The sequence below is a fragment of the Anabrus simplex genome, chromosome 4, assembly GCF_040414725.1.
Source record: "Anabrus simplex isolate iqAnaSimp1 chromosome 4, ASM4041472v1, whole genome shotgun sequence".
Classification (NCBI taxonomy): Eukaryota; Metazoa; Arthropoda; class Insecta; order Orthoptera; family Tettigoniidae; genus Anabrus; species Anabrus simplex.
The window spans coordinates 422438422-422465439 of NC_090268.1; the positions used below are offsets into that span (position 1 = coordinate 422438422).

The 27018-nt window shown below is 42.2% G+C and overlaps 1 protein-coding gene across 1 annotated transcript in view; it reads left to right on the forward strand.

The window, feature by feature from the left end:
• LOC136872786 (uncharacterized) overlaps positions 1 to 27018 on the forward strand; it is a 159812-nt gene that overhangs the window by 71369 nt on the left and 61425 nt on the right. The window contains exon 3 of the mRNA XM_067146627.2: positions 10549 to 10666. Within this exon, the coding sequence (XP_067002728.2) occupies positions 10549 to 10666 (118 nt within the window). The remainder of the gene's footprint in view (positions 1 to 10548; positions 10667 to 27018) is intronic.

The window sequence follows — 27018 nt, forward strand, 5'->3', positions numbered from 1 at the left end:
ATTCCCAACCCGGCCAGGAATCGAACCCGGGACCCTCTGAACCGAAAGCCAGTACGCTGACCATTCAGCCAATGAGTCGGACATAAGGAGTGATGAGATTACAATTTATTGATCTCTGAATTTTGAACCTGAAAATCGAAGAGAAATGGTGAACTTTAAAAGTCTACTAGGGTGAAAACAAGTACTGACTTTTGTTTTCCAATAACACTTCTGTCAACACTCCTGTCCAATATTCCCTTGGCAACGTTCGTTGCTCCTCTCCGACGTTCATGGTACGAAAATACAGTGTATATTGAAAGCAAATTAAGTCCTCGATCCTATCTGTGAAGAATAATATCGAGAACAACTGAGCGAATTTTGATGCAATTTTCACGCATCTGTTAAGCATTTCTTGAGAAATATTGTTCAATAAGAACATCCATCTATGACTAAAGGAAGCAAATCGGTGGAAAAACGTCCTTTAAAGTGCTTCTTCTTAACTATCGCTGATTAAACGAGTAAATATACATCTATGCTACGCTGGTAACGATTGTTCAGCATAAGAAGTTCTACAAAATATTCCAGGACACCATATATCTGTCTCTACAACATAGCACACTATAACGTCGTCCATGCGCCTTTTTTTAGCTTACTGAGTACACCGTTAAATATACATATGTACTATTCGAGTAAGATTTGTTCAGTATAATAAGTTCTGCAACAAATTTCCCGTCAACATTATATATTATTAACACATAACCATTTATAACTTGTTCATCTTGGAGTTTGCAATGAAAAACTGACAATTAGAAAACACTTCCAAAAGTAATAAGTACTTTCTTAATCTGTGTACCATTGTGCTCTACATACTCTAATACCCATGAAGCAGATGCTGAGAATGTATAGGAAGTTCTGCAGAAATGTAAAATACCTACCTCCGTGGATCTCTAAGTACAGGCACTTCTTACCAACTATTCCTGTCCTCTTCTGCTCCTGGCTGCACATCGGTGAGCGCATGGTTGTTCGGTGACTAATCAGATGAAGTTAAATCTTAAAGTTATAACAGGAGAGGACTCGCTGTTGTGTTAGTGAAAGAAGTATTGGAATTACAAACCAGTCTTTAATTAAGAAAACATAGGGTTGGATAATAAACAATTTAACCCCTGAATCGTACAAGTTGAATTACACAAATCTTACAACCATGAGGTGGCAATTCCTATTTCCACGCTGCGGAAACCGTGTGAGGATTCATGTACACTGAAGGTTGTAAATATGTTTGAGCAGGCTCACTTCTAATCTCGTCAACTATAACGTGCAACAGAAAATACATGAAATCAGGGAGGGAATACTTCGCACATAAAACTTACACTACACTGTTCCGACACATACCGTAAACATACACAAGTACACTCCACGACCGTTGGTTTCCCCCGAAAGGAAAAACAGAAGGATACACTGAAGCGAAATGAGCTCGAGTTCATGCATAGATGAGATGTGAACTCACAACCCTCCTTCGCGTACGTGCGACCCCTCTAATGCGACAAAAACAAAAGAAAAGTACAATAAAACACAAATACACAACACGCACTGAGGCCACATGCCTCCATCAGGACCTGAAATAAAATATATACAAATGAATGTGGTCATCTTGCTGCTTTGGGAAGGAGCACTCCTCCTGGAGACTCGGAACTTGGTTACAGTCATGACCTCGCTGAGAAGGGTGGCTGGCAAGGCCGTCTCACCCGCAAGGACAAACAAAACATTACACCATCAGAGCTTCCCCTTACAGTTGAGTTCTCCAGCCTATGGCACCTGTGGTTCGCTCTCGCCCTCCTTATCATCTGGGCGAACATTCCTTCATAAATACCGACAACTTACAGGCTCGTTCTCAGCCTTCTCAAATCGCAAACATTACTGTATTTCATTTACTTCCTTGCATTCTCATGTTAACAATTAGGCTTCAATGCCGGGCCACCTATAAGGCCATTCAAATATAACGTTGTCATGTCTGTAAACTCTTATCTCTTGACTCTTCAGTCCAGGGTTCATACCGTATCTATGACCAGGAGAAACTCGATGTAAATACTTAGATGATCCTCAATATCACAACGTTGAAGACATCTGCCCCTATCAGAACTGCATCTGAAATCCATGCAATAAAAATATCATGCAAACCTACACTTATGCCGCCCACCATTCCAGTAAATGTTTCCCATTCGATGTTATAGGACCACCCTGGTCCCTTACTTTCAAAAATCATATTACAGCAAGATACTACACTGATTACCCGAGAAATGATATGATATAACAAACATTGAACAATATCATATTCAACCTAACTCCCTCATAACCAACACAAAAAAGCTAATATAAGAAACTATACACTTCCTAAACATGCGAAGTCCTGAGTGAAAATCATACTCACCTTAAGGGCTAATAATTACTATATACAAACATATGCGAAGCTAATCCTGTCCCCAATCCATGCAATAATGAAGTCCGCTCAATCTTATCTTGTTAAATTGACCTCACCGATCCTCCATTGTGGACACACTCATGCGTTTAGCCAGCCATCACACCGTCGTCGTCTTCAGTGGCAAACAGTCCTTGGTTCTGCTTCTGGAGTCGTTCCATGGTTCTGCTTCTGCTTGATCGTGTTGAGTCCAAAGATCTACTTCAGCGGGCTCCACATGTTGTCTTCTCTACGCCTGTTAACTGCACCTGGATACGCAGTTAAACGTCTGGTTGCATACGTCAATCACTCCTATGCGGATATCGCGCTAACTGCAAGGAGATACATAATTAAACTTCTATCCTCGTCTTTGACTTTCTCTCCTCACTTAAACACAGCGTTAGGGCTTCTAAATTTCCTAACCATGGAAAGTTATGTAGCAAGGTTTAATGCTCAACCACACACGATCTCCTAGTGGCCGCACATTTACTGTTCTAGTCTTAGTTCGAATGAGCTATCCTCTTCGGCTACGCTTACAAATGCTTGTATTATCTACCAAACATAGTCCCCGCTATCGACAAATTACATAGCCCCAGATTCGGCATAGTGATTCCTATCCCACACGAGATAGCATCACGAATAAAAATTATTACTCGTACTGCTTTCTCTGTTAATGAGCACAGTTCTTAATAATCATAAAGTTCGCGATCTAGTTTCCCCGTGATTGATTTTTCATAGCACACGACTCTGACCAAATAGAGGAGTTTCACATATCAAAGTACTGTTGTTTAGATACTGATCACTTCGCGATCCAGCCTGTCCGTGGCTGACGTGCGTTCCGCACCTTCAAAAGGGTAGAATGACCCCCTCTTCACTCGGAGCTCACTATTTATTAGGCTATTCAGACAAGCCACGCCAAGAAAACTCCCGAGATACACACTTCAAACCCACTTACTTCTTTGTGTGGAGAAGACATAGTTCCCACGGCCTTGCCGCGAACATTGTATTGTTGAAGGCAATAATAACTAGAGTTAAGAATCATACCATTATATTCAGAAAATGATGCTTGATTTTACTATTGTTTTATATTTCCTGAATTTTGTTTGTGGGCGAAGATACGGTCTATGTGTCCAAGCTTTTCAACTCTGCATTCTGCCGCCTTTCTTTTTATTGAATTGGTATAGGTGATTCCCCTGACAGCATGCGAGTAGTTTCATCTCTTACTGGATTTCTTGACACTCTCACACAGAGCACCACGCCCTATTTGACGCTCCAAATCTCCCTCGCTCACTCTGACTACAGTTGGCGCCTTTTTCCAATCGACTCCCAGATTTTATATTTGATGCATTAAATGTTGAGTTTTTCCGACTATTAACGATACGGTTCACCATCCAGGGTTGGTTTCTTCCTCGGACTCAGTGAAGGAACTCACCTCTACCCCCTCAAAGGCAGTGTCCTGTAGCGTGAGACTTTGGGTTGGGGAATAAAACGGGGGGAGGAGAAACATTACCTCGCCCAGGCGGCCTCACCTGCTATGCTGAACAGGGGCCTTGTGTGTAGGATGGGAAGTTTTTCAGGAATAGACAAGGAAGCGTAAAGGAAGCGGCCGTGGCAATTAGTTTGGTACCATTCCGGCATTTGCCTGGAGGAGAAGTGGGAAACCACGGAAAACCACTTCGAGGATGGCTGAGGTGGGATTTGAACCCACTTCTACTGAGTTGACTTCCCGAGGCTGAGTGGACCCCGTTCAATCGATCGTACCACATTTCAAAGTTCGAGCCTCCCGGTGTGGCATCTAATCACGCTAACCACTACGCCACAGAGGCGGACTAAAACTGACCTTTTCTTTCTTTCTTAATCTGTTTACTCTCCAGGGATGGTTTTTCCTTCGGACTCTGCGAGGGATCCCACCTCTACTGCCTCAAGGGCAGTGTCCTGGAGCGTGAGACATTGGGTCGGGGTATACAATTGGGTAGGAGGACCAGCACCACGCCCAGGCTGCCTCACCTGTTATGCGAAACAGGGGCCTTGTGGGAGGATGGGAAGTTTGGAAGGGATAGACAAGGAAGAGGTAAGGAAGCGGCCGTGGCCTTAACTTAGGTACCATTCCGGAATTTGCCTGGAGGAGAAGTGGGAAACCACGGAAAACCACTTGCAGGATGGCTGAGGAGGAAATCGAATCCCCTCTACTCAATTGACCTCCCGAGGCTGAGTGGACCCCGTTCCAGCCCTCGTACCACTTTTCAAATTTCGTGGCAGAGCCGGGAATCGAACTCGGGCTGCCGATGGAGGCAGCTAATCACACTAACCACTACACCACAGACGCGGACGTTAAAGGAAGCTGAAGTTATAATCTTCACGCCCTTCTAGTACGATAACCAGTTGTGAAACATGTGATTAACTGCTTATTATAGCAGGAAATGAAGGTCAAGTTTACATTAAATGCAGCACACACTCCTTGCACGCCAGTTTGGAGCCTCGCGTGACAGGTGATTATATATCATAATGGGACTTAAACTGTTCTTTGTGGAAACTGTCCCACTAAGCCGTTACTTTTAATTCGGAGATCACCGAGCTCTATAGCTTCAGTCGCTAAAGTACTGCCAGTATCCATATTCAGAAGATAGTGGGTTCGAGCCCCACTGTCGGCAGCCGTGAAAGTGGTTTTCCGTTGTTTCCCATTTTCATACCAGGCAAATGCTGGGGCTGTACCTTAATTAAAGCTACGGCCACTTCCTTCTCAGTCCTAGCCCTTTCCTGTCCCATCTTCGCCTTAAGACCTATCTGTGTCGGTGCGACGTAAAGCAACTACTAGTAGTAGGCCTAATTATTTCGGAAATCTCCCTTCTATTGATCGGGATACTCCTGCTTGTTATATTTGTTACTCCCTGCTGAGAACAGTTGTGTGAGTCTGTGGTACACTGTTAATAATAATAATAATAATAGGCTTAATAATAATATTTTTTGTTTTCTATTTAATCCTCCATGATTGGTTTTCCTCCCCGGACTCAGCGAGATCACATCTCTACTGCCTCAAGGGTAGCGTCCTGGAGCGTGACATATTTGATCGGGGATATAACTGGGAAGGAGGACCAGTACCTCACCCAGGCGACCTCGCCTTCTATGCTGAACACGGACCTTGTCGGGGATGGGAACATAGGAAGGGATACACAAGGAAGGGGGAAAGAAGCGGCCGTGGCTTAAGTTAAGTACCATCTCGCCATTTGCCTGGAAAAGAAGTAGGAAATCACGGAAAATACTTCGAGGATGGCTGAGGTGGGAATCGAACCCCCTCTACTCAGTAGACTTCCCTAGAATGAGTGGAGCCCGTTGCAGTCCTTGTACCATTTTTCAAATATCTTGGCAGGGCCGGAACCGAGGGTGACAGCTAATAACAGTAACCATTTCACTATACAGAGGCGGATTTTAATCACATTTGATTGTTTTTTCTGACTCGGGGACTGGGTGTTAGTGTTTGTACCAACACCTTCCTCTTCATATTCAGACAACACACTATCAGCCTCCGTGACTCAGGCGGCAGTGCGTCGGCCTCTCACCGGTGGGTTCCGTGGTTCAAATCCTGGTCACTACGTGTGAGTGTTGTGTTGGACAAAGCGGAGGCGGGACAGGTTTTTCTCCGACTACTCCAGTTTTTCCTGTCATCTTTCATTCCAGCAACACTCTTCCGTAGCATTTCCTTTCATCTGTCCGTCATTAATCATTGCCCCAGAGGAGTGCCGGCACAATTCCTATCGTCACCGCAAGATGGGGGCTTCATTCATTCATTCCATCCCTGACCCGGTCACTGACTGGAAAACAAGTTGTACGTTTTCATTCAGACAACATACTACTGTACCACCCACCACAGAAACACCTAATACTGATTATTAAATCCTTCATTATAGGGTTGGCGTCTGGAAGGGCATCCGGCCGTAAAATAGGGCAATATCCCCATGCTCGACAGAGTTCGCACAGGTGTGAGAAAACCGGTAGAAGAATAATGCCTGCTTCTACAGTTTCGGCGAAATGTGGGGAATTTGATCCCATAGAAGTTCTTATAAGGTTAGCGTAAAAATTCCACCTTTCTGCACAGAGAGACCGGAAATTTGGTTTTATCAAGTGGAGGCTCAGTTTAGTATTTGTAAAATTAAGGCAGAATAAACTAAATTTAACCATTTAGTGCCTCAACTAGATCCTAAATATATAGAAAATAGATGGGACATTATTAAGGGTAGTGATGTGAACAGATACTCGTTGGCTAAGGAACGACTATTAAATATATTTAGGGAAAGTGAGGATAAGTGCGACCGCCTCTGTGGTGTAGTGGTTAGTGTGATTAGCTGCCACCCCGGAGGCCCGGGTTCGATTCCCGGCTCTGCCACGAAAAACACGTTGTGACATCGAGCCGTGCATTGTTGTATGTCTAGCCTCTGTGACATCGTCCTAATCGCGCCACGTTGAACCTGCGATCTATTTTTCGCGAAGGTTTAGTGGAAGCATAATAGAGTTCACTAGAGCCTACACGTAAGTCTGGTGAAAGTTACTCACGATTGGATTTCACTTGTAAATCTCTATTTTCACAATAAATGATTCACAGTTCAAAAGACCGATTTTTAATTTCCATCCACGCTGTGACAAGAGACCGCCGGTGTTCTAACTCCTCGTCCAGTAATTAAATAATTATTTACATTTAAGCAATGTAAATTATTGAAAGTTCACGACTAATACAGCACTGCAACACAACAACTTGCCATAATACATACATTAATAGGCCTATAAATGCTACAATGAAATGCGATCGTTGTTCTCAATCACAAAAGGATAAAAGGAACAAACGAACTTACCTTCCATCCGTAGTAAAATTTGGATCCCCTGTGATCCACTGCTTCAGGCTGTAGGACTTCGACGATTTTTCTTTAGGCATTGCGGCGGACACACTTTTTCTTCTTCTTCTAAAACTCGACGAGGAAGACGAAAACAGTAAACAAAGGCAGAAATTGCAAAAGATAAAATGCGCAGTTGCAGAGACAAACAACTGAATTTAAAACTATAATATCCATAGACGTCAAAGTACAACTCTGTGCTACAACTGCACTCAGTAAGGTTTTTAAGGAAATACTTCAATATCTGTTTTGATTCCATTCGAATACCAATCTAGAAAGTGTAACTTTTATTAATAAGATATATTAATAGTCCATTTAGAATTTCCAATTACTTTATAGATCGTCATTTCAACTGTCGAAGACAGGCTTATGTACTAGTCTAATATCATTATTTTCCCCTATAGAATTGCCCTAATTTTCACATCCAGGTTCTTGATTCGCTAGACAGAAATAAATGTTCACTGGGGGTGTTTATGGATTTCTTGAAAGCCTTCGATGCCGTAGATAACAGGGCATGCACGATATGATAGAACCTCATGACATCACAGGGATAACACTAGATTTAGTAAAATCATAGTTGCATAATTGATGGCAATTAACTGAAATCATTTACAAAAGTAAAATAAATATTCTAATTTTCGATCAATGTAATTTCTAGTTTATAAAGGTGTACATCAAGGCTCTATGCTTGATCATCTTCTTTTCATTATTCATGTCAATGATGTACCACAACGTGACCACACTTCAGTTATCCTACATGCTGGTGATACTTCAATTGTGACTTCAGACTTAAATATTGCTTGTTTACTCAGCAGAACTCAACATATAACTGGACAACTGAATAAGTACTTTAGAGATAAAAGCTTGAGAGTAAATTCTACCAAAACTAGGTATATAATTTTTAAGAGGAAATTCAATTTAGAGATAGATAGTGACATGACTTGTGATTATGAAAATATTCGAAAAGTAACCTCAAGAAAAAATTGAGTATTGCAGTGGATAATAATTTAATATGGGTTGGACTGGTTAGTGAAATATGTGAGAAAATTATCAGAAGTTCCTCCATATTGAATCGAATGTATAACTACTTACACATTGAACATCAAACTACAACATACTCTGGTTTAATACATTCTTATTTATCATACGATATTGAAATTTGAGAAGGTGCAGCACATAGTCACATGGACAGGCTATTCAAATTACAGGAAAGGGTAGTTAGATTCATATTTGGACTGAGACAGAGAGAACCATGTAGGCTTGCATTCCAGAAAAATTATCGCTTTATGATTTGTACATATTTAAAGGTATCTTACTGGTAAGGAATAACAAACATAATATAGTAACCAACCGTTAACTTATTTCCTACGAATCCAGAGGCCAAGACAACTATTTTAGAGTAAGGGTAAACAAACAATATACTGAATAGTATCATTTTAAAAAGGGAGTAATATTTTTCAGTAAACTTCCTCAGGAAATAAAACTGCTGTCATAAAATAATAAAATATTAAGAAAATATGAAATAACAAACCACTTTTCCCTTTGGGAACATCAACTTATCATAAATGTGTCTCACGGTCATGGTCATCTATCAACGGCTGCTAATTTTAGATGGCAACTAGACATAAGACATAGCCTGCACGGTTGCTATGGTTACACTTCCGTCACACATTTTATCACGTCACGTTGCAACAAATTTTCGGAGACCCCCAGCCATAATACATATTTCAGGAGTCTAGCTCGAGCAGCCGAGGAGTGAAGTCGCGTGGTGCAGTGCGTGCCGTGAACAGTACCGGGCCGCGATTGGGAAATGGCACGTGAAGCAGAGGAAGGAGACCACGATGATGATGATGATGCTTGGTGTTTTAAGGGGGAAGGAGACCAAGAATGGACGGGTGTTAAGAAAAGAAGGAGTAAAAGTGGGTGAAGCGGTGCTGGTAGTGACAGTGATAGCGGTGCTGCCGGTTATTGGGGGGGGGGGGGGGAGTGGAATTAAACCCAGGCCCAAATACCAGCGGAAAATTCAGCATGGAGGACTTGGCAGCACTTAAGGTGGTAGTGAGTGAAGTAATGCAGGAAAAGTGTCAATTGGATAAGGTACAAGAAATAAAGGACATGTTGGAGGAGCGGAGAAAGGAGATAGGGAACATGAAGAAATGGCTAGAAACGAAGACTGAGGAATCGAACAAGAGAGTGGGCAACAATGAGAAGGAAATAGAGTTATTAAGAGAGAAAGTGAAAAATCCCCAAGTCCTGTCAACTCATACAGCAGCTGGGTGTAGACCGCTGGATTTGAAAACAGTGCCACTAGCTACACAACACCCGATTACTGTTCGTTGGTTCGACTCCACAGATAGTCCAGTAATTCATAGAGTCACATGCAGTAAAACACTAAACAGATCAAGAGTATTCAACAGCAGGCCGAACTAAACACAGGTCCATTTACCTTCACACTCGCGATAGCGGCTTCCCTCGCTGAGCCTCAGTTCACAGAAATACACGAACACACAGTATAGTCTTCCGTTCTTTCGTCTCCACCTACTCACTGGTCTCTCGACACCACAACTCAGCTCCTCGTTCAGATCTCGGTAGGACACTAGCGATAGCCAACACCTCTGTCGCCCTCAACCCAGCCACCGAACCCCAATACACCAAGTCAAACACTGACTGACTATCCGCGGCTAGCCTCCCTCTTTATAGCTCGGATGATTTCATCCGGAATTTTCGCGAGGTCACTAGAGGCAGATCATTCCCGTTGAGATCCCAGGTCCTGTGAGTCACCAGCCCCTTCCTGGAAGTACCGAAAGGGGCTACCACGGGGCTGGAACGTAACAATATCATGTATGCATGTTTCTTGCTATGTAAATGAAAACACATTATGTTTATCCCTAAGTATTTTTGTGTGTCAATATAATTCAAAATTAAATATAAGAAATGGTATTTTGAATTGAACTTTGTTGTATTGCTAACATAAAGCTTTAATTTTCCATTAATTAGGGGAATATCATGTATGTGGCTTTAAATTATGGTATGTAAATGTCAGAAAATCATATATGTAGCTGTACGTTATCGTAGTTTAACCTGTGATTCATACTGTGTTCTTAAGCACATTTTTTGTGAAGTATCCTATTCTAGAAAAATGCAGTTACACGAAATAAAGTAAACTTTGAATCTGAAGTGTTCTGGGTATCGTGTAATGGTGCATAAAATAATCAGACACCATATCTCTTCTAGACACACTCAATATTCGGCGAGGAGTTGGTGTCGGAAGTGACGTCATGTCCCCCTGGGGAGAGCGGGCTGCTGTGTCGCCAGAGGGAGGCGCAGCGAGTGGTGGATGACTGCCCAGGAGGTGAGTTCATCAATAGATTACTGTACTCCATTATACGTGCCCGTCGTGTGATGCTTTCAAGTCTTATTCACGTGTGCTGTGTTGGGTCTATCTTGCGCTGATAAGGAGCTTTTTGTGATACTTCGTTTTACGGGGGTAAGGAGTAAGGAGGAAGCTACCCCGGTTCTGATAATACTGCCAACTGAATGGAAATGAAATCTGAATTGAATCGATAGTATGATTGATCGATGTGAATTTTCTAAACCGTCGTTTCCATGTAGGAGTTCCAGGTTGATCCTGTGATGTACCTTGATTTTCCTCACTCATGTTTAAACATAAGCTATATTTTGACTTTGCTGTGTAAATAAAAAAAGTATTTAAAGTGTTGCAATTATACCGCCATATGTCTCACGGCGATGCATAATGGTTTCATATTTTTTTGTGTCAGAGGTTGCCAATACGAATCTCGAAGATAACCGAGGTCGATTTAGCACTAGGGAGCCGAAGTAACACTAAACGTTTCGTGTACGGTACTGTAAGTAAAGAAGTACACTACTGCTGTTGGTTAGTTACATTTTATCAAATTTTGAGGGTGGTGCTTTCGTACCCATCATCATAGAAAAATGGTGCTTTACTATTCCTGAAGTAACAGAGAGGAGAGATTCTTCCTTCATACTTGTCAGGGATCCACCAACCTGTCCCTAGAAGTTTTCTTAGTTATATAGAAGAAATTCACTTGGAATGTTGATATCAGCGGCGAATTTGCCATACATGCGATTGATGTGTTACATCCCTTGTATTTTCAACGAAAAATACATATTTATTGTTTATATTTTAATGGAAGTTATTTATATAAAATTCAAACTCACGGTTATTGATACTCAGAGATGGATGGAACGAGCCTCGTTGGCTACTAATTACCAAACTACTCCAGAGATGACAGCACAAGCATTGGACCCTCCTTGTTTGTGGATCTGTTCCGTGGGGTTGCAATGCGGAACGAGCAACCACATCCGTCAAGAGGGCGGTGCAAGGTGGAATCCTGTAAGTTATCCTGTGTGGCCGGGATCTGTTTCCTGAAATACTGGAGTTCTTGCTTGTCATTGGTTCTTTTCTTGTGCTGTAAATGATATGTGACAAACGTGTGTTGTTGTACATGATTCAGTTTCGTGTGTTTGTAGTGTAAATATCAAACAAAGAAAGTGTGGGAATGATGCGATTTTGAAATGGCATCACACCGATCAGAGAGTAGTTCAGCAGGCATGGCCAGGGTCACCCGTTTCTACCGCGCAATCCGAATTACCATGGTGTTATCGAACGATTATTGAGAGAACCATTTAATACACTTTCTTTTACGGAGAAAAACAGAATTATAAATGAAGGACAACCGCATCCAACTTTGAATGTAATCACACAACTTCAGTCGTGTGTTCGTCATTTCAACCCAAATAGTTATGAAACAGACCAATGGATTAGATTAATAAACGTTTCTGTTGGTCTTGTTTTTTGTTTTCTTTTAAAAAAATGTGTTTGGAATGACGATCTGTTTTGGTTACATCCTCTAAACCAAAAGTCAGAAGTCGCCACTGGTTGATATCCTCTTCGAACCCAATGTCCACATGGGGGAACAAATACATTTTAATCTCTGAATATCAGCGATTTTATTTAGGGTTTGTTCTCAAAATTTATTTTTATTATTTTATCTGTTATTAACATTCTGTCACCCCTTGGTGGGCTTTTAACTGGGCTGCTGTTGGCACAGCTGCGACAGTGTCCTGTACAGTTCCTAGTAGAAGCTACATCCTGTGTGTAAAGGACAGAGATGGTGCATGTCATGATAGGATTATGCCCTTTTTTTTAGGATTTTCTTGGTCCTGCAAGGTAAGAAAAGCAGCATTCGTTGTTTGATTTATTGTAGAACGAAAATACGTAATCTGGGTTGCGCCGTTTAGGGAATAGAGCGCTAAGCGTTCTGAACCCAACATGGCACGTTCGATCGTGGCTCAGTCTGATGGTGTTTAATGGTAGAACTCAAATGCGTCAGCTCGTGTCTATAGGTTTACTGGCACGGAAAGGAACTCCTGAAGGACTACATTCCGGCACCTCGGCGTCTCCGTAAACCATAAAAATGTAGTTAGTGGGACGTAAAACCAATAACATTATTTAAAATTGGCAAACGACTGATTTGCGAATGTGGTCTTTTTACAGATACTGCGTCGGTTCCAGAAGGTCTTGATGAAAAAGAAGAACATCATATATTTAACATTAGGCCAAGAGCATTCAATTCATTCAATTATGTATTCATTCATGCAGCCATTGATTTATTCATTTCATGCATAATGTCTGTTTAATGTGAAGGAGAACTCTGTACAGACTTATGACATAAACAAAGTACGAGGGCAAGTCAATAAGTATCAGCAATCAATTTTTATAATTTATTACAAAAAGAGAACGCACTTTTTTGACATAATTTTTCAACATAGTCACTCTGCTTTTCAATGCACATGGTCCACTGTTTCACAAGCTTTCTGATACCCTCTGCATAAAAGGATTTTGGTTGCGCAGCAAGCTACGTATGTACCGCTTCCTTCACCATGGCTAATGAGCCACATCTTCAACAGTCACTCGTCAGTTATTCAGGATCATACCTCGTATCACGCACTTGTACAATATTGGCATCAGTTACGGCTGCAGATGGACGCCCGGATCTTTCCTCATCCTTCACGCTCGTGCGACCCCTTTTTAACTGTTCAATCCATTGGTAAAAACTTCGCTGTGGCAAAACATTGTCCCCGTATTGTGCTGAAAGTCTTCTATGAATTTCCGCTCCTGGTACACCCTCAGACCACCAAAAAAAACGGATTACGGAATGCTGTTCTTCCTTTGTGCAGAGAGTGGAGCGGCCGTATTTACTTCGCAACAGCGCAAGCTGCACTGCTCTGATAACGTTGAAACCTACCACAGACGTAGACAACAGTGCCATCTTGCGGCTGGTGAGCACAGAACGCCACAAAGACAACCTAAAGACAATTACAGCAAAACTGCAGATAATTATTGACTTGCCTACACAAATTTAACATAATTCTCAATATTATTACTTTGTCCATGTAGGTAGACATTAAACCAGAAGTGTGGACAAATTACTTCTGTGAATTCCGCATGCATAAAAACATGGTCACCAGGTTTGAAAGGAAGACAATGGAAGCTTTAGAAATTGTTACAGAAATGCTGAAGGTGAGATGGGTAGATCGAATGACGAATGAAGTCGACTGAGTCGAACTGGTCAGAGGTGAACGGTTTGCGAAATTTGTTGAGAAGAAGAGACAGAATGTTAGGAGATATCTTAAGACATCCAAGACTTCTTTAGTTACTATCTGACAGAGGTTTAGACAGTAAAAACGACAACGGTAGACCAAGGTATGAATATGACGAAGAGATTAGAGTAGATGTAGGACGTAGTAGTAACATAGAAATGAAAAGTTTAGCACAGGATAGGGTGTCATGGAGAGCTCCATCAAACCAGTCTATGGACTTATGACCCAAACAGCAACATAGTAGAATCAAAACGGAGACTGCGTAAATCTGAGTGATGAGACCATTTTCTACGTTGTTATTGGGCGGCTCGGGCCAGCTGTGATGAAGAAAGTTGCCTATCGTCTCCGATAGAGTTCGCATTATGTGTGGCCGTGGAACTGCCACATTCAGAGGAAATAAGAAAACCGCGAATTTGGAAACTGTCATGGCGTGTGCTGGTTGCGATCGATCCATCTTTAATGTGAATGGTCTATGTTTCGTGTTTGCCAATTTGTATGAGGGTTCAGGCCAGTCTCAGTCTCCACTCCCATCGCGAGGCTGTTTTATGGTCGCTGCGCATACTGTCCGCACGACAAAATAAAAGTCATTCAGTAGCTGTGTATAACAATGGCGGTTCGTGCATGAACGGCCTTTGGGCGCCGCCCCGCCGCCTTTTCAAAAGCATTTAACGTTATTTCACTCTGTAATTGATAACATAAAGAGATGGACAAGTGTGGCGAAATCGAACTTATGTGGTGTGATATTCAGTTATACAATGTTATCTTTATTTTTTTCGGCTGTAAACATTTTGCTTTACTATTTTCGAGATCAATGCAAAGGCTATCAGACCGTGGCTGCTGTCCAGCAAGCACGATGTTTTCTCTTTTGTAGTGAGGCGTTCGGACTGTGGCAGCAGAGCCCTGAGTAGGTTCCTAGACTTAGCACGTGAGCGGGGTGCGGGAGGAGCCTGGACGGACGATATGGGCTTGTCAGGGGAAGGAAGGGTGCAGGCGGGTGTATGGTCTGTCCGGCAGAGCCCACAGTAGGTTCCTAGAGTTTAGCAAGTGACCGGCGTGCGGGAGGAGCATCGAAAGACGATATGGGCTTGTCAGGGGAAGGAAGAGTGCAGGCGGGTGTAAACGCAGAACGGCGGTGCCCTCACCAACTTCGCCAACCACTTTGCAATGTACCTAGGATTCCCCCTCCCCCCCCCCCCCGCGTCTTATATTAATTGATGTTGGAAATTAATTCAAAAACATTTTACAAAACAATGAATTCCATTATCCTGACTATTTAAATAATTCAATTCTATAAAGAAGCTAAAATAAAGATTCAAAATGTAACCCTAACGTGACTGCACTATTTGTAGGGTTGTCAAATTGTTAAATACGTTGTCATTGCTGTGAAATTTGAGCAAGGAGAGAGAAATTCGCGAATGTACTGTTTATTTATTTTAATGAATGTTGTTATTATCACTTGTGATTGCGATGATGAAACAGTGCAGTGCATAGTAGTCGGGATTGCATTAGGTATTAGCCTGTTAATGTGTGTGCACAAATGCCATTGTAGTGTAGTTAATTAATTAATGGCAGCACAGCCCTGCCAGAGTAAAATGTCACGAATCGCCACTGGTGTATAATATTCCGACATTGACAAGCCTGCTGAGTGCATTGAATCGCGCCACGTTGGATCTGTAACCTAACCTTAGTGGCAAGGCTACCAAAGCCTTATCAATTGGAGGAGAATTCGCATCGTCCTGCGTTGCCCCTAGTGTGCTGACAGAAGTAACTTCGAGCAACCATTGTACTATCTTTCTCGCCCGGCTCAGCGTAGACCCTGTTACACGAGGTACCCTCATTCAACAGTCTGCAGTAGGAAAAGGTCTCGTACACACCCGCTATTCACACTTACGATTAAATTACTTCTGTTGTTACGTATGTTATTGAGGACTGACAGTTGTTCTAGCGTCATCAGATGCTGCCCTGGATGCGCAATTCCTGTCTTAGCAGCCTAGAGCTGTAGTACACAAACAGTAGTTAAGTAGACAACTCATGTTGGCTTTCTTATAGTCCTTATTATCTCCCGAATGGCCTGTTAGCTTTTTGTCATACAGGAAACCTTCATCCTGTATACATTTAACTTCAGTCTCTCGAACACTGGATACAAATGTATGAAAACACTGAAACATCTCAAAAAGAAAACACCAGATGAGTTTTTATACAGACAGATCAGTCACTTTTTCACTGAAGCTGGGAATGTCACTTATCAAATTCTTTTCTGTTGACAACTTTGATACCGGGCGAGTTGGCCTGTGCGCGTAGAGGCGCGTGGCTGTGAGCTTGCATCCGGGAGATAGTAGGTTCGAATCCCACTATCGGCTGCCCTGAAGATGGTTTTCCGTGGTTTCCCATTTTCACACCAGACAAATGCTGGGGCTGTACCTTAATTAAGGCCACGGCCACTTCCTTCCAACTCCTAGACCTTTCCTATTCTATCGTCGCCGTAAGACCTATCTGTGTCGGTGTGACGTAAAGCCCCTAGCAAAAAAGAAAAAAGACAACTTTGATAAAGCTGTCAGACAGTAAGGAATGGATGGATGGCCAGACAGTGTTACCTAACAACCGTGCAGACTATTTCTTACGGCAGGTTGCTATCTGAAATTAGCAGCCATTGATGGGTGGTCATGCCCGGGAGATATATTTTGATAATTTGATTTTCGCAAAGGGAGAAGTGTTTTCTTGTTTATAGTTGGCTCCGCAGCGACATTCCTTCCTGTTGCCTTACATTGGCCATGGATTCCATTTCCTTTTCCGAAAAGATTTGATGAGCATTTTAGACTCCAGTGCATCCACAGTTCTTTTATGAATTTGATTGTATAACATGTCAATGTTATGAAAGACTGTCAGCCAAAAGACAAACACTGGATCTCTAAGCATACGTCGAATAGCTCCCGCTTGGCTAATTTTTGACGTCTGCTTGGCTGATGATGCAGTTTCATCCATGCACTCAATTAGTTGTGTTCGCTATTCATATAAAATGTTCACTGCTCTGGCTCTTGAAATACCATCTTGTGACAGAAACATGCGGAATTATTTTGTCAAAAACCTTTTCCAGAACAGAAATAATTTGGGAGAATTGCTGAAGAAGTTGGTAGTGTCAGTCAAATTGGATAAAAGAAAAAACACTTGTACTTTCTTGTTTTGACTTCCTACCTGTACTAAAATAAAAGTAAGTTGTGCGCATAAAAATGTACAAAACTAACACATCTACAGTATATTGTATGTATGTTCAGTCCGTCAGCGATTCCGCTGGTGAGATTCTCAACAGCTCTGCCATCAGCTGTCATAGATGACCTAGGCATCACTGAAGAGGCGTATTAGGGAAATGAGGAGTGAGGTAGTTTCCCGTTGCTTTCTTCGCCGAGCCAGAGTTGCTATTACATATCAGTCTGCCAAGCCCACTGAAATGCATGCACCAACTGACCCTATGAGCAATATTTTCACACCATTCATAGCAGGGACTGGCTGCAGAAGGATTGGCATTACTAGCATCGCTCATACCTCAGTCACTTTCATATTGCCAAAGCCAAGGATAAGACAGAGACAGATCTATGAAAGTAACAAAATTGCTCTAGCCTATACCAGAAGACATAGTGCGCTGTAAACACTAGGTCCTGACAGCAAAGGTATACATCGATATTATTGCCGAATAATTGCCTGAACGCTACGTATATGTCAGATGTCCACTCATTACCCTAGCTAATTCGCGGCCCTGAGATATCAGTTTATCGGAATTCTGAACTACACTTGCCAACGCTTCATGAATACACGTAGCAGTAGATGTCATGTCATGACCCGATTGACGAAGCGCCAACACGCTGCCCATTTGCCGAAACCTAGCGAAAACCAGTCACCAATTGAAATGCAGATGACACATCACTAGTTTCATCCGCAACCACCGACATGTATCTTCTTCTTCTTCTTCTTCTTCTTTTCCTACCTCTTTTCCCACATCTGTGGGGTCGCAGGTGCGAATTGCGAAGCACATGTGGATTTGGCACTGTTTTACGACCGGATGCCCTTCCTGACGCCAAACCTATATGGAGGGATGTAATCACTATTGCGTGTTCATGTGGTGGTTGGTAGTGTGTGGTGTGAATATGAGTAGGAGAGTGTTGGGACGGACACAAATACCCAGTCCCCGAGCCAGAAGAATTAATCAGAAGCGATTAAAATCCCCGACCCGGCCGGGAATCAAACCCGGGACCCTCTGAACCGAAGGCCAGTATGCTGACCATTCAGCCAACGACCACCGACAAGTATCTGGTGACACCTGTGCTTCTGGCGTACAATGAGCCCAGAATCAAAGAAATAATTTTGGATTTCCTTGGATATTCCTTTAAACAATGATCGCAGTAGCAAGATGGTCTCTCAGAGATGTGTCAAGTTAAATGCACCACAAAATTTGATGCAGTCTATAACTTCTGAAAACGCTCTACAGTTGGCTTTCCTGACGTGCCTAAAATATTTCTTGTTTTCTTCATTAATATACGTTTGTCAGTAAACTTACGTACTTCTATCATGTTAGGAAAGTGACAGATATTGTTTAGGGCAGTTCGATGCGACTGTTATCGTCTAAACTCGTTCTCAAAGCTTAGAAGTACATCCTTTTATTGGCAAAATGTAGATATCATTTATGATAATATGCTCTTCCTTTTGATGGTAAATGTACTCGGGGACTTAAGACATTTTTCAGGAAGTGTTCATGGAGACACATTTCTCATGGTGTGAATATTTCAAGACGTCCGCTTGGTTACCACTTTCTCGGAAACACCCACCTTCGAAGGATGATCTCTGGAGTAACCACATTGGGAGAAAGGAAATCTGAACAAGATTATCTTAATATTGGTTTCGTGTACATAACGGAGTAATAATTAATGTTTCTTGAGCCCTCAGCTCCTCTGAGCTAGATGGGCTATCAAGCACATTAGCAACTGCATCAGCAGCATACCTCAGGACAGAATATTGGTACGGTTCTTTGGTAGAGTGCTGCAAGCGAATAAGTGTTCTACTTCGCAGTTAATTAATACATCGACCTTTATCAACCCTGCATCAGTTAATGATCGCCAACAAACCGTAATGCCAGAGGCAAAAGGCAATAAACTTAGTCGTTATCCCTACTTAATTGCTACTTCAGCTCAATTCAACTAGTCTGGGCGAAATTGAGGAGAATTTGAACTGAGCACGAAACCACGTGAATTCTTCTCATCACCAGATTATTTTTACAATTTGCATTACGTCACACCGACACAGATAGGTCTGGTGGCAACGGTGGCATAGGAAAGGGCTAGGAGTGGGAAGGAAGCGGTCGTGACCTTAATTAAGGTACAGCACCAGCATTTTTCTTATGTGAAAACGGGAAACCACGTAAAACAATCTTCAGGGCTGCCGATATTCGAATCCACTACCTCTCGAATGCAAGTTCACAGCTGCGCGCCCCTAACCGCACGGCCAACTCACTCGGTGAGCGCCTTGTTCATCCAGCGCGAGTCTTCAAGACAAACATAACCCTCAATAATAATAATAATAATAATAATAATAATAATAATAATAATAATAATAATAATAATAATAATAATAATAATAATAATAATAATATCCGCCCTATGGTGTAGTGGTTAGTGTGATTATTTGCCACTCCCAGAAGCCCGGGTTCGATTCCCTGCTCAGCCACGAAATTGGAAAAGTGGTATGAGGGCCGAAACGGGGTTCACTTTGCTTCGGGAGGTCAACTAAGTAAAGGGGGGTTCGATTCCCTCCTCAGCCATCCTCGAAGTGGTTTTTCGTGGTTTCCCACTTCTCCTCCAGGTAAATGCCGGGATGGTACCTAACTTAAGACTACGGCCACATCCTTCCCTCTTCTTTGTCTATCCCTTCCGACTTACCATCCCCACACAAGGCCCCCTGTTCAGCATAGCAGGTGAGGCCCCCTGGGCGAGGCACTGGTTCTCATCCCCAGCTGTATCCCCTGACCCAAAGTCTCACGCTCCAGGACACTGTCCTTGAGGCGGTAGAGATGAGACCACTCGCATAGTCCGAGAGAAAACCAACCCTTGAAGGTAAACGGATTAAGAAAGAAAGAAAAAAGGAAAAAAAGATAATAATAATAATAATAATAATAATAATAATAATAATAATAATAATAATAATAATAATAATAATAATCCTATGACCTGAGATGCCGTGTTGGAGACATTATATTTTGACATCATTTAGGTCACCTGAGCATCTGAGATGCCGTGTTGGAGACATTATATTTTGACATCATTTAGGTCACCTGAGCATCAGGTTTGACGTTCCGTTTTACGTCCTTGGGCGAACTATGACCAAGTTTTAATTAATTTCATCTAGTAAACACCAAATATGTCACCAGCGATCTTTTACATACCAACATCGTACGACATGGAGTGGCGAACTGATTTATTTCCTCCCTTCGAAAATCCAACTGCCTCTGTCGGGTTTAAACCTTCGATCTTTGGTTCCGCAGGCCGATTATGTACTACTGAGCCACAGGCGTGAGGTCCATCCCTGTCCCGTCTCCCGAATGCAGAGGCGAAGAGACACGGTAGAGCCGTGGCCACTGATGAGCTGACCCATTCTGCATTTACCAACAATTCACTTACTACTACTAAAATGTTTCTGTTACTCCCTCGAAGGGGGAGGCGGCGTCTTAAGGCCCGCTCCCACCTAGTGGAATGGAATCGAATCGAACCGAACAGAATTTGTTTTTAACGTGTGTTTAAATGGGAGATAGAGATGGCGATCGCCACGAGTCGAATCGAATCGAACCGAACGGAACAGGATTCTCTGCCAAGAATATTTTTCTACTAGCGGAGCGGAATCGAACAGAATTATCAAGATTCGTGCAATTTCGTAGACGGTCGGATCGAGTCGAGATCTATAGGACGACCATTTGGCGGCAAGCCGGCAAATGTGTATCAGCTTCAGCTGGAGAGTCAGCTGTTTGTTGGATACGGTCGGGAATGTTCTGTTTTGTGATTGTTTATTTAACTTATTGATACTAGACACGGAAAAATTGATTAGTTTAGTTCAAAAATAGAATTTCCTCTACTACAAAACCCACGAGCATTACTGCAACAACGTAAAAAATAATGCCTTGGAGGATATAAGCAAGGCTGTGGAAAACCAAACTTATTAGCATATTCAATTTTGTGGTAGGTTACTGTATTCTATATACAGTTTATTTCATAATTTTTGTTGACTTCATCACAAAATCATGTTATTTTCGAGTCCACATACAGTATATCAGTACGATAATTGACATCACATCTCACATAGGACGTATCTTTAAATGTTTATTATATTTTCAGTGAACGATTTCGTAAGTGGCATTCCCTAGGTTTCAAACTGTCGTATGTGAGCTGTGCGGTTAGGGTTGCGTAGGTGCGAGTTTTCATTCGGGAGATAGTGAGTTCGCAACCCACTGTCGGCAACTCTGAAGATGGTTTTCCGTGGTTTCCCCGTTTTCACACCAGACAAATGCTGGGTCTGTACCTTAATTAAGGCCACGGTCGTAGCCCTTTCCTATCTCATCGTCGCCATAAGACCTATCTGTGTCGGTGCGATGTAAAGCAAATTGTAAAAAAATAATAAAAAGGAATGTTGAGGCTTCCTCGATTAATGATTTCATCCTCTCACGGGACGCAATCTACTGCATTAAAGTAGTTTCAAAAATGCTCACGGACTCCCATTGCATCTGAGGTAGCATTTCCTCCTGTAAAAATGAACTTTTCTGTTAAATTCTTCTATCTGAAATAGTTGTTGAAATTGCAATACAGTAACTCTGAAGTAGGCCTACCGTCGAAACTTAGCTTCATCGCGTATTCAACATTCAAATAAGTTTGAATACTCTCCGTTTGGCTGTCTTGTTAAATTCATGCACCCAGAAACTTCTCCGATCTCTCGTAATTTTCTACCTCCTCACACCTTCTATCAGACCGTCCATTGCAAGCCTGTGAAGTTTCTCGTAGAATCCCGTTCGATTCTGTTCCGGTAGATGTGAGCGGTCGAGTGGAATTTTAAGCTGTTCGGTTCGATTCGATTCCACTAGGTGGGAGCGAGCCTTTAGACGGTGACGCCGTCTCTCAGGCCGGGAGATTTGTTACGGTGAAGGAGATGCTTGGAGAAGGTGAGGGGGTCAGCGGCCGTGGGCTATATTAGGAATTAATTCTTAGTGTAAAACAATGGAAAACCACGGAAAACCATTCTCAGGACAGCCGACGGTTGAGGCCAGCCGTGAGGTCCAGCCCTGTCCCGTCTCCCGAATGCAGAGGCGTAGAGCCACGGTAGAGCCGTGGCCACCCCTCCTCTGCGCGGTTGGCCGGTCAGAGTGCAGAGCTGTGGCCACTTATAGGCCGAGACCCATTCTGCATCTACCGACCCATTCACTTAATAGACCTCGTGCGCACGTGTTTCTCAACGAGCTGCAGTTCTCATAAGAGTGCCGTTGCATGGCGGGAATTCACGAATGCTTCAAATAGCGGGGTTTACTATGATAGCTGAGATGTGGGTCTCTCCTTAGGATTGGATTGATCTCTGTGCCAGAAATCCAAAATTTTCTTACTTGTTTTTAGGTACAAATCTTTCCAATATAAAAATCCTGAACACTTTCTTACACCGTTTTGTCCAAGAGCTGATTGTTCAGCTCACGGCCTGCATACCCCAGTTAGGGGTAGCAGTAGAAATAAACCCTTCATGATGATGTCAATACTCCAAATCCCAGCAGACTCCTATAGCGGTGTGTTCTCCTTGGGCGTCTCCTGCTCCTTACGCAACATTTCAGAGAAGACGAGCAGAGAAAGTTGTCTACCCATGTGGGGCAGCACGTGCGTGCCATACCGGACTGGGAGATGGACCTCAACTACAGTATTCCCCTTCTAAGTCATCTCCGTACAGGCTATGAAGGCCCTTGGAGGGGTGGAAGATAAAGGCTTCCACTATCCGTAACCTCGGCACTTGATGGGGTAGAGTGGTTAGCTCTACGCCCTGAGTACTCCCGTCCAGTCCCTTATTTTCTCCACCCCATACTTACCTCGCACTCCACTGTATCACAGCTTCTTAGATCAGCCCCATCCGTGATCAATGTTGTGAGTTCCAAACCTTGCGCAGGCATTTAAGAGTGTCGATTGCATTACTGTCACATTTAGAACCCTAGGGAGGAATTCCTTGTGCAATTCTTGATCATATACTCACCTTTTACAACACAAATTGCGTGTCGTATTAAGACAACATAAAATTCGATACATGTTTCGTCTTTTTTCAAGACATACTCAGTAGAAAAATAAATTTACAGGCCTTAAAATTGTAACAAGGATATTGGACATATTAAGTATAAAATTTTAATGACGATTGCGTCCAGTTAAAATGCAACGTATGAAATGTCATGCCATAACAATACTAAATTATCAGAATTTAAAATAGCACAGATGAAGATCTTAAGTTAGCCTGTCTGTGTGATGAATGAATACTTGATGCACTTGTTGATGACGGCTGTGTAACTGTAATGTGCACAGTCTGTCTGTTTTCAGACCGACTTTACTGTACGGGAGTGAAAATTGGGTGGGCTCAGGATTTATTATTTAGAAGGTGGAAGTAGCAAGAAAATCACGTGGAAATAAACGCAGGAGGGTTGGCGGAATGAGAAGATAAGGGCTAAGTTAGAAATGAATTCGCTGGGTGATACGCATCAACCGGTTTCGGTGGTAGGGTCATGTGAGGCGAATGGAGGACAATGGGTTACCTAGGAGAATAATGGGCTCGGCCATAGAGGGTAAGATAAATAGAGGGAGACCAAGACGACGATAGACTAAGTTTATAACGATTTAAAGATAGGAGTTATACGCCTAGAAGTAAACGAGGTCACAGAACTAGTACAAATAGAGGATTGTGGCGGCGGTTAGTAAATTCGCAGAGGCTTGCACTCTGAACGCTGAAAGTCATAGGAGTCTTTAATGAAGATGTATGTGAGTTCCAACCCGGCATCGACCGACATTCGAACCTCAGTTAGGGGCCGATGACCTTCGATGTTAGGCCCCTTAAAACAACAAGCATCATCATCATCATCGAACCTCAGCAATTCGGGTGAAAAGCCAGCTCCTAAACCAGAAAGCCACTGTACTAATCGCACTCCTCTCCCCACAGTGATAAGATTATTATTATTATTATTATTATTATTAATATTATTATTATTAGAAGAAGAAGAAGAAGAAGAGAGCTTCCGTGGCTCAGGCGGCAAATCCCGGTCACTCCATGTGAGAATTGTGCTGGACAAAGCGGAAGCGGGAGAGGTTTTTCTCCGGCTGCTCCGGTTTTCCCTGTCATCTTTCATTCCAGCAACACACTCCAATATCATTTTTTTTAAATTTATTTGGCTTTAGATCAGTTACAGACCAAACAGCCACCTGGATATTACAGTACGCTGGTTTGAACTATACAATTCATTACAAGTCATTGTCACAGTGTGAAATATATATAAAAGACATATATGTTGCACATCATTACGTTAAAATCACATACATTTCCATAGAAAATCAATCAAATTTGTAGACAAGTTGTTAAATAGTTCCCAGTAATAGTATTGAGCCGTACCCTACCGGCCCATAATAATAATTGGAATATTATTTGACCAAACATGTAAAATTTATTCAGAAAAGTTACAGTCTAACATGTTAAAGCATCGTATCCTAAGATAGTTGATACCGGATGTTGAGCAAGACAGTGAATCGCTGGATGTTGCTTCATATTTCCGTATGACCGTGAGAAAAGATAGCGTACCCAAGCGTTGGCAAGGATCGACACGTGTATTAGATGCTGACCAAGCAAGATATTTCAGCCAATGGGAACTTAGGGATTTGGCAAACCTGGAGGCTACACCGCGCCAAATCTTAATTCCAGGATGACCAACGTGCTCTGTGGATAAAGTCAGTTTCTGTAAGAGATCGGTTTTCCACAGTTTCTGAAGTCAGATATATTTGGAAATGTATTATAAAAATTGGTGGAAGAGATTTGCTAGTGTTTGAACTGTGTTTTGTAAATATATTACAATAAGTATTATGTCATCATATATGACGAACTCTCTGATTGGTGGTTAGTTCAGACACCCGGGAACCCCAACATTATTGGCGTCACCGAAGCCTCCTCAGTAACCCTTGCTCTGGAGAGCGTCATTCGGTAATAAAAATTTGAGCAATACGGATGTACCAACTCTGTGACTCCGTGGTAAAGATTTGCACAGTGCGGATGTATTAACTTTGTGGCTGGTGATCGTGATTAACGTGGTATCATTCCTGTAACAGTAACTGAGTTTCATTGATACTTTAAATTGTGCAGTCGCAATAATTTACTGTGCTAGAGTAAATGAAATAGTCTAATTTTGGCAGAGTTTACCTTCAATTGATAAAGACGGTGTTCAGTGACCGCTGAGTAACAAGTGTAGTGGAAACGTGCTATTGTTTCACTATTTCGCGACGGGCGCGTATTCGCGTGGAACTTCCGTACCGAACCGTGGGCTGCTTTTTAAACTGTGTTTTTACCCTTTAAGTGAAGTGTGTTATATATATGTGAATCAGTGTGTTAGCTGATCTGGTAAAAGAAAGGGTATTGCGGCTCGCAGCATTAAGCAGCGAAGAGATCATCAATAATAGTCTTCTGTGTTCCAGTGAATTATTTTCCAGCAAGATGATGGATACGCCTGTAGAGGAAGGAAGTGCATTCCCACATGTTAATGCTGTGATTAACATGGAGTAGACCCATAAAGCAGTGGGGATGTAAGCTGCTATCCTGGTTTCCCGAGAGTCATGTAAAGTAAGACGCATGAATTATTTACGGCATGATATGTAAGTTATGTTAAGGTACTAGGGCAGTGTAGATATAATTTTAATTTTCATTCAAAGTAAGCCTGACGGCATGTGTTTGTTTAATTTTGTTATTATGATAGATTCGGATACGAGATTAATGCATGTTTATTTTATTTTCATTTTGCTTTATGAGTAGATGTTTGGGAAAATGAGGGATTGATAGGATCAGTTATTGTTGTAAATATAGTACTTAGCGTGGGATATTCCGAGTTTTCCTTAAATATAGGCTAGAAGGGCTAGATCGACAGGTTCATTTTTATATTACGTCAAACACGTATCAATTCATTTTATTTTGGTTATTCAGAGAGACAGGTATAGCTATTTTGCATGATGCATGGTTTTACAGAAGCTGCCAGAAGGAGCTGCAGAACGTCGTTGTTAAATTAAGATCTTTGAAGTTAAGTTGGATTCTGTTTGCCTGATGGTCTGCCAAGGACTCGAACTGCGTCTCATTATGTGGAAAGGCCAGTGGGATTCATGAGGAATAGTGAGATAATAATTGCATGCTGAATTATAATGTATTGGTGCAGGCTGATGGTATGCCTGACAAAAGATAGAGTATTGTGCAGATGTGTGTGCCTGCCTAGTGTCTTCTGAGTGTTTATTGTGATCAGAATGGACAGTGTTAATTCCAGACTATTGAGTCTGATGTTGTTAAATGGCCCAAGCATGCCAAGAAGCAATGAATATACGTGAGTTTCCGTATAGCCGATGATGGGCGTTATCTCATGGCAAGCTGATTCCTGGCCTGTGTTATCGGTATGTGTGAAAGAGACAGTATTTCCTTGTGGCGGCCTCGGGAGACAAAATCCAATCTTTAGCATAGTGGAGTTCAATATTTTTTTACAGCTCGTAATCTACCCGGAAGTACATGACGGATGACCGCGCTGTTGAGCGCTCAAACGCGGCAGAAGGAGGCAATGTTGCCCATTGCTTTCTTCATGATATCAAGGATTATTTATATGTTTTTCCCTTACAGGATGGTGTTTACATTATTATTTTGTGATTGTATACCTTGTCTCGTTGTTTTTAAAGGGAACAGCCCGAGTGCTGAAGTATCGTTGGTTTATCTAGTTCTGTCTAGATCTTTGTAGTGAACCGGGATTCACATTAGAAGCAGTGTAGCATTTAAGACTTTACTCGA